This window comes from Sorex araneus, chromosome X (genome assembly GCF_027595985.1).
Source record: "Sorex araneus isolate mSorAra2 chromosome X, mSorAra2.pri, whole genome shotgun sequence".
NCBI classification, from domain to species: Eukaryota; Metazoa; Chordata; class Mammalia; order Eulipotyphla; family Soricidae; genus Sorex; species Sorex araneus.
This window is the reverse complement of record NC_073313.1, coordinates 212,457,960-212,469,891: the sequence shown is the minus strand read 5'-3', so window position 1 is coordinate 212,469,891 and position 11,932 is coordinate 212,457,960. Positions and strand designations below refer to the sequence as shown.

Genomic DNA, 11,932 nt, shown 5'->3' with positions numbered 1-11,932 from the left:
AGTTTGCTTTAAGCAATTTATACTACAACACAAAATGATGTCTTTGGTGTTATAGTAGATCTTTAATAGAATAGTTTTCATAATTTAAAAATGTGTAGAAATGTATATAGCTGGAATTGAATAGTTAATGCTTAAATATAATTGGATTTCACAGCATATATACTGTCTATGCACAAAAAATGGACAGGTGAAATTTCTAAAAAAGTTTTATTCATACCATTGCTCATTTTTATAGCTTTATTTCATTATTTGAAATAAATTTGGTATAAATTCTACCATTTTCTGGTTATTTGAATTTGAATGTCATCACATGTCATAAAATGTTGACTTTTGGGTTAGCTCAAAAGTCAAATCAGTTGTATAAAAAGTAAGAAAAACTCAACTAAGAGTAACTCTATAGCATCATTTAAAATTTTTCTTTTGATATACAGAAAAGCTTATGTGAGAGAAAACAATTTTATAATCTTCCTTTTCTTTTGTTCTATTACTTTGTCAGAAAAACCAAGCCCACCTGAAAAACTTGGGGTAACAAGCATATCGAAAGACAGTGTTTCCCTGACCTGGTTGAAACCAGAGCATGATGGTGGAAGTCGAATTCTACATTACATTGTTGAAGCTCAAGAAAAGGGACAGAAAAACTGGGTCAGATGTGCAGTGGTAAAGTCAACCAATCACATTGTTTCTGGTCTGAGGCAGAATTCGGAATACTTTTTCCGGGTATCTGCTGAAAATCAAGCTGGTGTAAGTGACCCAAGAGAACTTCTGCTTCCTGTTCTTGTTAAAGAACAGCTAGGTATGCATAATTTTATACTGTGACAAAATTTGGTTTTGACATAGATTTTAGTTAATTTTAAAAGTTTTCATCTCATATTCTAATTCTTATTTTTCAGAACCACCTGAAATTGATATGAAGAACTTCCCAAGTCACACTGTATATGTTAGAGCTGGTTCAAACCTTAAAGTTGACATTCCAATCTCTGGAAAACCACTGCCTAAAGTGACCTTATCAAGAGATGGTGTCCCCCTGAAAGCAACCATGAGATTTAATACAGAAGTCACTGCTGAGAATGTAACCATCAATCTCAAAGAAAGTGTTGCTGCTGATGCTGGCAAATATGAAATCACTGCTTCCAATTCCAGTGGAACAACCAAAACTTTCATTAACATCATTGTACTGGACAGACCTGGTCCTCCAACTGGTCCTGTTGTCATTAGTGATATAACAGAAGAAAGTGTAACTCTCAAATGGGAACCGCCTAAGTATGATGGTGGAAGTCAGGTTACCAATTACATTGTACTCAAGAGAGAAACAAGTACTGCTGTATGGACTGAAGTGTCTGCAACAGTTGCAAGAACTGTGATTAAAATAATGAAGTTGACCACTGGAGAAGAATATCAGTTCCGTATCAAGGCAGAAAACCGCTTTGGCATCAGTGATCACATAGATTCAGCTTGTGTGGTTGTCAAACTACCATACAGTAAGTTGTCAAACTTTTCAAAGATCCCAGATTTTATTTTACTAAATGTTTTAAATATTAAATTTTACCTATGTGTTTTCTCTCCTTTATAGCAACTCCTGGACCACCATCTACACCACGGGTCACTAATGTTACTCGAGAAAGCATCACTGTGGCCTGGCATGAACCAGTGTCCAATGGTGGCAATGCAGTTATAGGTTATCACCTGGAAATGAAAGACAGAAACAGTATTTTATGGCAAAAAGTCAACAAAATGGTCATTCGCACAACTCACTTCAAAGTCACAACAATCAGTGCTGGACTTATTTATGAATTCAGAGTATATGCAGAAAATGCTGCTGGTATTGGAAAGGCTAGCCCTCCTTCTGAACCAGTTTTAGCCATTGATGCCTGTGGTATGTACATGTCATGATTAGGTTGTTTCTGACTATTTAAGAAATGTAAATTGTACTTTGTGAGAAAAACATTACTGACATATGTACCACTAATTTGCTTTTTCTTATGCCCACAGAACCCCCAAGAAATGTTCGTATCACAGATATTTCAAAGAACTCTGTCAGCCTCTCATGGCAACAACCAGCTTTTGATGGTGGAAGTAAGATTACAGGCTACATTATTGAAAGACGAGACCTTCCAGATGGCAGATGGACCAAGGCTAGCTTCACCAATGTTATTGAGACTCAATTCGTTGTATCTGGTTTGACTCAGAATTCACAGTATGAGTTCCGTGTCTTTGCTAGGAATGCTGTTGGTTCTGTTAGCAATCCATCTGAGGTTGTAGGACCCATTACATGCATTGATTCTTATGGTAAGCATTTTTAATATTTAAAATAACAACAATTTAACTTAATTTTTTTTACTTCTCCAGCCCTAATATGTGGGATAACTTTAGGGATGCTCATTAGCTAGAGTTTTGAAAAAAATATGAAATAGCTGGGAACTTTAGGAAAATTCTCTATGTTCCCAGGTGTAGAGACTTAACTATAAAACATGAGATTTGAACTATAGGATATTTAAAGCTATTCCCAATTCTAACAGTTTATTTCTTTGATTGTATAAGTTGAAGCTTTCACTCTTAGCATGCTTAATGTCAAGTAGCTTATTACCGATACAGTGGAGATTCATACAAATTCCAAAATTCCAAACTTCTGTCTACATTGCTGTAAGACCAAAATATACCTTCTTGACCATTCTGGAAAATAAGTGCATTTAATCAACAGTTCAACAGTAGTATGAAAATTAAAATATTTGGGGTTAAATATACTGTGACACTCTTTCTAAAAGACTCCAATTTACAAGGAGAAGTTATTAGTGTCTGGGCAAAAATATCCACTCCGTACACATGCTGAAAATCTAGGGTTGCTTTTTATGAATCAGGGCTATGGACACTGAATCAGCATTTATGAGACTAAGAAGCAAGTCAGATTTAGCTCTGTTTCTCAGAATTTCCAGACAGTCTTGCAGAAATGGGGGAAAAAAATGTGTCCTGTGGAATACATAGCTCTATGAGTAGAGAATTCTGGCTTCAAGGATTTGGTGTGAACTGCCCACACATAGATCTCAGTGATCAAGGAAAGGAAATTTTGAAAACTTGAAGGTGGCTATAGGAAGCAGAAAAAGTACACAGAATGAAAATGTGCAGGGCAGCATCCTCAATGATGTTCTCATTACCGTGTCCTATTTTATTCTTGGAAGAAAACAACAAATAGGCTTTAAAATACATTTAGAAGCACTCAATTCCTTATATAATTAGTTCAACATTGTTAATGTAAAGAGCTTTGCACAATCTTACTTCCTCATCTGAGAAAGAAGTATAGCATATTTCTTTAATATTTAATTAATTTAAATGTTTAAAATAATAAGTAGATATTTTAGAACTATTATGTTTTATAAAGGACATTACCCTGATATTTTCACTTGTGACTTTTTTAATCGTTATGGTGTATTTTTCTTGCAGGTGGGCCTGTGATTGATTTGCCTCTAGAATACACAGAAGTTGTAAAATACAGAGCAGGAACATCTGTGAAGCTAAGAGCTGGCATTTCTGGCAAACCTGCACCTACAATTGAGTGGTATAAAGATGATAAAGAGTTACAAACCAATGCACTAGTATGTGTTGAAAATACCACTGATACTGCCTCTATACTTATCAAAGATGCAAACCGCCTTAATAGCGGAAGCTATGAATTAAAACTAAGGAATGCCATGGGCTCAGCCTCAGCCACCATCAAAGTGCAAATCCTTGGTAGGTGTTGAAGACAGGACATCATATTTAGTTTGCCTAAACATTTGGTAAATTTAAATTATCTTTTAAATGCCTTGTTTTAACTGTATTTTTTAAAACACTAACATATTATCTTGTTCTTTCACTGACAGACAAACCAGGGCCTCCAGGTGGACCAATTGAATTTAAGACGGTCACAGCTGAAAAGATGACCCTTCTTTGGAGACCTCCAGCAGACGATGGTGGTGCAAAAATCACTCACTACATTGTGGAGAAGCGTGAGACCAGTCGTGTCGTGTGGTCTATGGTGTCAGAAAATTTGGAAGAGTGCATCATTACAACCACAAAAATTATCAAAGGAAATGAATACATTTTCCGAGTTCGTGCTGTGAACAAATACGGGATTGGTGATCCTCTGGAATCTGATCCAGTAGTAGCAAAGAATGCATTTGGTGAGATGTGATTTTATTAGAAAGCTAAAGTAAGACTCAAAATATACTGTAATTTGTATGACTGAAATCCAATCATGAACAGCTTTGTAAGGGTCTATCTCACAGTGATTCAATAAAAAAGTAAAAAGAAAATAGAAAAAAAAGCAAGTTAAGGGGTTGGAGAGATAGGACAGTGGGTAAGCTCTTGGCCTTGCATGCATTCAAGCCAGGTTCAGCACCACGTATGGACCCCTGAGCACTGCAGGGAGTAACTCCTGAGCACCACCAGGTGTGGACTAAAATTTTAAAAATTAAATAAAAAATAATTTATTTTAAATTAAGTGTAAGTCATAGGGTTGTTTTATAAAAAATATGTTTTTATTTTATTTTGTATTTAATCTTTCATTATCATCACCAGCAAGACTATTAATGCAGCTAACATTTTCATATATGATTTAAGATCAAAAGAAAGAATTTATGAGTACTGCTGCTCCTTTGAACTAATTTCCTTTTCCTTTTTAAATAGTTACACCTGGGCCACCAAGCATACCAGAGGTGACAAAGATTGCCAAGAATTCAATGACTGTTGTCTGGAACAGACCAGTTGCAGATGGTGGTAGTGAAATAACTGGCTATTTCCTTGAAAAGCGAGACAAGAAAAGCCTTGGGTGGATTAAAGTTTTAAAGGAAACTATCCGTGACACCAGACAGAAAGTGACAGGACTCACAGAGAATAGTGACTATCAGTACCGAGTTTGTGCTGTAAATGCTGCTGGACAAGGTCCATTTTCTGAACCCTCTGACTTCTACAAAGCTGCTGATCCTATTGGTAAGTACTCATAAATGGAGCATTTTCACCTGTGTCTCCTTTCATATCACTAAATTATACATGCCTGTGGTAATTACTATATTATGAATAATCATTTCAGATCCTCCAGGCCCTCCAGCTAAGATAAGAATTGCAGATTCAACTAAATCGTCCATCACCCTTGGATGGAGTAAACCTGTCTATGATGGAGGCAGTGATGTTACTGGTTATATTGTGGAGATGAGACAAGGAGAAGAAGAAGAATGGACTGTTGTCTCTACCAGAGGAGAAGTTAGAACTACAGAATATGTGGTACCAAATCTGAAACCTGGAGTCAATTACTACTTCCGGGTATCTGCTGTAAACTGTGCTGGACAAGGAGAGCCTATAGAAATGACTGAACCTGTACAAGCTAAAGATATACTTGGTATATCTAGAGAGGATTTTTTTTTAATTTTTGATTTACAGAAAATTTGGGAATTTACTCATTTTCTTGCTTTAACACTCATTCTGTATTTCTATTTATGTTTACAGAGGAACCAGAAATTGATCTGGATGTGGCTCTCAGGACATCTATAATTGCTAAAGCTGGAGAAGATGTACAGATATTGATACCCTTTAAAGGCAGACCTCCACCTACCGTCACATGGAGAAAAGATGAGAAGAATCTTGGCAGTGATACCAGATACAGTATTCAAAACACTGATTCATCTTCATTGCTCATTATTCCTCAAGTTACTCGTAATGATACAGGAAAATATGTCCTCACAATAGAAAATGGAGTTGGTCAGCCCAAGTCTTCAACTGTGAGCGTTAAAGTGCTTGATACACCAGCTGCCTGCCAGAAACTACAGATTAAACATGTTTCTCAAGGCACAGTCACTTTGCTCTGGGATCCTCCGCTCATTGACGGGGGCTCTCCCATAATTAATTATGTCATTGAAAAGAGAGATGCCACCAAGAGAACATGGTCTGCAGTGTCACACAAATGCTCCAGTACATCCTTTAAAGTGACAGACTTATCAGAGAAAATTCCATTCTTCTTCAGAGTGCTTGCAGAAAATGAAATGGGACTTGGGGAGCCTTGTGAAACCACAGAGCCAGTGAAGGCAGCTGAAGTACCAGCTCCTATACGTGACCTTTCAATGAAAGATTCCTCAAAGACATCCGTTACCCTGACCTGGACCAAGCCTGACTTTGATGGTGGTAGCATTATTACAGAATATGTTGTGGAAAGAAAGGCTAAGGGTGAACAAGCATGGTCGCATGCTGGCATAACTAAGACCTGTGAAATTGAGGTTGGCCAACTGAAGGAACAGTCAGTCCTGGAATTTAGAGTGTCTGCCAAAAATGAGAAAGGACTGAGCGATGCTGTCACTATTGGGCCAATAACTGTGAAAGAACTTGTCATTACACCTGAAGTCGACCTGTCAGAAATCCCTGGGGCACTTGTCACTGTGAGAATTGGGCATAATGTTCACCTGGAATTGCCTTATAAAGGAAAACCTAAACCATCGATCAGTTGGGTAAAAGATGGCTTGCCACTGAAAGAAAGTGAAAATGTTCGTTTTAGTAAAACTGAAAACAAAATTACTTTGAATATTAAGAACGCCAAGAAGGAGCATGGAGGGAAGTATACCATTATTCTTGATAATGCAGTTTGTAGGAATTCATTTCCAGTGACAATAATCACACTTGGCCCACCATCAAAGCCTAAGGGGCCCATACGATTTGATGAAATCAAGGCTGACAGTGTCATCATGTCATGGGATGTACCTGAAGATGATGGAGGAGGAGAGATTACTTGTTACAGCATTGAGAAGAGAGAAGCTTCACAAACTAACTGGAAGATGGTGTGTTCAAGTGTTGCCAGGACAACTTTCAAGGTCCCTAACCTAGTCAAAGATGCTGAATACCAGTTTAGAGTTAGGGCAGAAAACAGATATGGAGTCAGCCAGCCACTTGTCTCAAACATTATTGTGGCAAAACACCAGTTCAGGATTCCCGGTCCCCCAGGAAAGCCAGTTATCTACAATGTGACTTCTGATGGTATGTCCCTAACTTGGGATGCTCCTGTATATGATGGTGGTTCAGAAGTTACAGGATTCCATGTTGAAAAGAAAGAAAGGAATAGCATCCTCTGGCAAAGAGTGAATACATCACCAATATCTGGAAGAGAATATAGAGCTACCGGACTAATAGAAGGCCTGGATTACCAGTTCCGTGTATATGCTGAAAATTCTGCGGGCCTGAGTTCACCAAGTGACCCAAGCAAATTTACCTTAGCTGTTTCTCCAGTAGGTAAGTGATACATAATTATTCAGATGTATTTAAATTAGCAACTGAATGTTCTAGGGACAAGCATGGCTTTATTTCTATGTATTAGCATCTTCTGAGTTTTCTTCAAGTAAAGTAAGAGGTATCATTTTAAATCAATAAAACTATAAAGTTATTTGGTACATTAATCATGGGCATGGCATAAAACATGTATTTGAAGAAGTGAAACTTTACTTTTAAAACAAATACAGAGTTGTAAATCAACATAACTTTTTTAAAAAAATCAACATTATTTCATTTAAAAAATACTATGGAGCAGAGAAATTGAAAATCATGACAAAAGTGAATTTGGGGTTTACCTATTTTACTTCATTATTAGATAATTTTAGAAATGATGTATTGAACTTCTCTATATAATATTTTTAGATCCACCTGGCACCCCTGACTACATTGATGTCACCCGAGAAACTATTACACTTAAATGGAACCCTCCTTTGCGTGATGGAGGCAGTAAGATTGTGGCCTACAGCATTGAAAAACGGCAAGGGAATGATCGCTGGGTTAGATGCAACTTTACTGATGTCAGTGAATGTCAATACACAGTTACTGGACTTAGTCCTGGGGATCGATATGAGTTCAGAATAATTGCAAGAAATGCTGTTGGAACTATAAGTCCACCTTCACAGTCTTCTGGCTTTATTATGACGAGAGATGAGAATGGTAAGCATTTATGAAAGACTAACATTTATATTTGAAAAAATATGCTTTTGGTCCCTCATCTGTAAAATAGGAACAGAAACATCCTCCATACAAATGCTTAAGGCTAATATGCAGATGAGCCAGATTTTATACTATGAAGGTGACAAAATTAATATGATTGGCTTCAAATCTTTTTACTATATATTTCACTCATTTCTATATAGAGAGCATGCAAATGACAATGAGTTTTTATTTTCCTAATTTCAGCATTTATAATAAATATTTTTAGATTTCTCAAGATTAGTCATACATATTTCTGATATTAAAATATAACTTATACCCATGAGTACAATCATCACTTTGCATGAATGCAGTTGATGGCCTGTTATTATAACATGTCTACATATGCAGTAAGATTAGGAAATAAATGAACCTTTAATGTTGTTTCTCATTCTACAAATGACAGTGTAACAACATTAAGCACATAATAAAAGGGCTAACCAAACAATACGTAAATGTTTAACACCATAATATAAATTGTCAGTTATCAATCCTTCCTTCAAAATAGATTTAGGTAACACAGTAGGTAACATAAGCATTCCCCTTTCCAGACTATACTGTGCTAATAAAAAATGAAGTTGCATTGATGAAAATGTTTATATATTTATTCGGCCAAACTAATGTATTTTACTTTTTCTTTTATAGTTCCACCAACAGTAGAGTTTGGCCCTGAATACTTTGATGGTCTCACTATTAAGTCTGGAGAGAGTCTTAGAATTAAAGCTTTGGTACAAGGACGACCAGTACCTCGAGTAACTTGGTTCAGAGATGGAGTGGAAATTGAAAAGAGAATGAATGTAGAAATAACTGATGTCCTGGGATCTACCAGCCTCTTTGTTAGAGATGCTACACGGGAACATCGTGGTGTATATACCGTGGAAGCTAAAAATGTATCCGGCACCACAAAAGCTGAGATTACAGTAAAAGTACAAGGTACTTAAAAAAATAAAGGCTTTGTAATCTTTTAACATGTAAGCTTATATTAGAGATATATTGAACTGCATGTTAATATCTGAGAAAAAAAGACGTTGACTTTGGAACTTTTTCTGACAGATACACCTGGAATACCAGTTGGACCAATAAGAGTCACCAATATTACTGGCGAGAAGATGACTATCTGGTGGGAGCCCCCACTTAATGATGGGTGCTCCCCCATCACTCACTATATCATTGAAAAACGGGAAACCAGCAGACTTGCTTGGGCATTAATTGAGGATAAATGTGAAGCCCTCAGCTACACTGCCATTAAACTTATAAATGGCAATGAATACCAATTCCGTGTTTCTGCAGTTAACAAATTTGGAGTTGGCAGACCCCTTGAGTCTGACCCAGTGGTTGCTCAAATACAATACAGTAAGTGTTCCTCTTTCTTAAGTGGTACTATCATAAGATAAATATCCAAAAAAATACCTAATTGTTTTGTCTTTCTCTTCATCTCGCATTATAGCTACTCCTGATGCTCCTGGTACTCCAGAACCTAGTAATGTAACAGGTAACAGCATTACCCTGACATGGACCCGGCCAGAATCAGATGGTGGCAATGAAATTAAACATTATATCCTTGAAAGAAGAGAAAAGAAAAGTACAAGATGGGTGAAAGTGATTAGCAAACATCCTATCATTGAAACAAGATTCAAAGTCACTGGCCTGACAGAAGGCAATGAATATGAATTCCATGTCATGGCTGAAAATGCTGCTGGAGTAGGACCTGCAAGTGGTATCTCAAGACTCATCAAGTGTAGAGAGCCTGTCAACCCTCCAAGTGCTCCCAGTGTGGTAAAAGTGACAGACACATCAAAAACAACAGTGAGCTTAGAATGGGCCAAGCCAGTGTTTGATGGTGGCATGGAAATAATTGGATATATTATTGAGATGTGCAAAGCAGACTTAGGAGACTGGCACAAGGTGAATGTAGAAGCATGTGTAAAAACAAGATACACAGTCACTGATCTACAAGCTGGTGAAGAATACAAATTCCGCGTTAGTGCTATCAACGGTGCTGGAAAAGGAGACAGCTGTGAAGTGACTGGCACAATTAAAGCAGTTGACCGGTTAACAGCTCCTGAGCTAGACATAGATGCAAACTTTAAGCAGACTCACATTGTTAGAGCTGGAGCCAGCATTCGCCTCTTCATTGCCTACCAAGGAAGACCCACTCCAACAGCTGTGTGGAGCAAGCCAGACTCAAACCTTAGCCTTCGAGCTGATATTCATACAACAGACTCCTTCAGTACCCTCACTGTGGAGAACTGCAACAGAAATGACGCAGGGAAATATACCCTGACCGTGGAAAACAACAGTGGTAGGAAGTCTATCACATTCACTGTGAAAGTGCTAGATTCTCCAGGCCCACCTGGCCCGATCACTTTCAAGGATGTGACCCGAGGATCTGTTACATTGATGTGGGATGCCCCTCTCCTTGATGGGGGTGCCCGAATCCATCACTATGTGATAGAGAAACGGGAAGCAAGTCGTCGAAGCTGGCAGGTTATCAGTGAAAAATGCACTCGTCAGATCCTTAAGGTCAGTGACCTGACAGAAGGCGTCCCATACTATTTCCGGGTTTCTGCAGAAAATGAGTATGGAGTTGGTGAGCCGTATGAAATGCCTGAACCAATCTTAGCCACAGAACAGCCTGCTCCACCTAGGAGACTGGATATTGTTGACACGAGCAAATCCTCTGCAGTCTTAGCTTGGCTTAAACCAGATCATGATGGGGGCAGCCGCATCACCAGTTACCTGCTTGAAATGAGACAGAAGGGATCTGACTTCTGGGTTGAAGCTGGTCACACCAAACAGCTGACTTTCACAGTAGAGCGTCTTGTTGAGAACACTGAGTATGAATTCCGAGTGAAAGCCAAGAATGATGCTGGCTACAGTGAGCCCAGGGAAGCCTTCTCTTCTGTCATCATAAAGGAGCCTCAAATCGAGCCCACTGCTGATCTCACTGGAATTACCAATCAATTGATCACTTGCAAAGCAGGAAGTCCATTTACCATCGATGTGCCAATCAGTGGTCGTCCAGCCCCCAAAGTCACATGGAAGCTTGAAGAAATGAGATTGAAGGAGACAGATCGAGTCAGTATCACAACCACAAAAGACAGAACCACTCTATCTGTAAAGGAGAGTATGAGAGGAGATTCTGGCAGATACTTCTTGACCTTGGAAAACACAGCTGGTGTTAAAACATTTACCATCACAGTTGTGGTCATTGGAAGGCCAGGCCCAGTAACTGGCCCCATTGATGTCTCATCTGTCTCTGCTGAATCATGTGTATTGTCATGGTCTGAACCTAAAGATGATGGAGGCACTGAAATTACTAATTACATCGTTGAAAAACGTGAGTCAGGGAAAACAGCTTGGCAACTTGTTAATTCAAGTGTCAAGCGCACTCAGATTAAAATCACTCATCTCACAAAATACATGGAATATTGTTTCCGTGTCAGTTCAGAGAACAGATTTGGTGTCAGCAAGCCTCTGGAATCTGCGCCAATAGTCGCGGAACATCCATTTGGTAAGAAAAAAATCACAATCCCATGTCAGCATCTTTAACTAAATATTTTCCTAAATTTTATGAAATTGTATTCATGTTTGTTACCTTTGTTTATATTTAGTACCACCAAGTGCTCCAACCAGACCTGAGGTCTATTACGTGTCTGCCAATGCCATGTCTATTCGTTGGGAAGAACCCTACCATGATGGTGGCAGCAAAATCGTTGGCTACTGGGTTGAGAAGAAAGAACGTAACACCATTCTTTGGGTGAAAGAAAACAAAGTACCATGCTTAGAGTGCAACTACAAAGTGACTGGTTTAGTGGAAGGACTAGAATATCAGTTCAGGACATATGCACTCAATGCTGCAGGCGTGAGCAAAGCCAGCGAGGCTTCAAGACCTATAATGGCTCAAAACCCAGTTGGTATGTAAACTTTGAGGGCAAATTTTATTACTATTATT

The 11,932-nt window shown here is 38.3% G+C and overlaps 1 protein-coding gene across 1 annotated transcript in view; it reads left to right on the top strand.

The window, feature by feature from the left end:
- The window catches only part of TTN (titin), a 289,480-nt gene that overhangs the window by 255,033 nt on the left and 22,515 nt on the right, over window positions 1-11,932 (top strand). Inside the window, exons 276-289 of the mRNA XM_055119737.1 lie at window positions 497-793; window positions 891-1,478; window positions 1,571-1,873; window positions 1,990-2,286; window positions 3,436-3,723; window positions 3,855-4,154; window positions 4,660-4,962; window positions 5,063-5,368; window positions 5,476-7,242; window positions 7,645-7,938; window positions 8,623-8,910; window positions 9,031-9,330; window positions 9,425-11,491; window positions 11,592-11,894. Of these exons, the coding sequence (XP_054975712.1) occupies window positions 497-793; window positions 891-1,478; window positions 1,571-1,873; window positions 1,990-2,286; window positions 3,436-3,723; window positions 3,855-4,154; window positions 4,660-4,962; window positions 5,063-5,368; window positions 5,476-7,242; window positions 7,645-7,938; window positions 8,623-8,910; window positions 9,031-9,330; window positions 9,425-11,491; window positions 11,592-11,894 (7,701 nt within the window). The remainder of the gene's footprint in view (window positions 1-496; window positions 794-890; window positions 1,479-1,570; window positions 1,874-1,989; window positions 2,287-3,435; window positions 3,724-3,854; window positions 4,155-4,659; window positions 4,963-5,062; window positions 5,369-5,475; window positions 7,243-7,644; window positions 7,939-8,622; window positions 8,911-9,030; window positions 9,331-9,424; window positions 11,492-11,591; window positions 11,895-11,932) is intronic.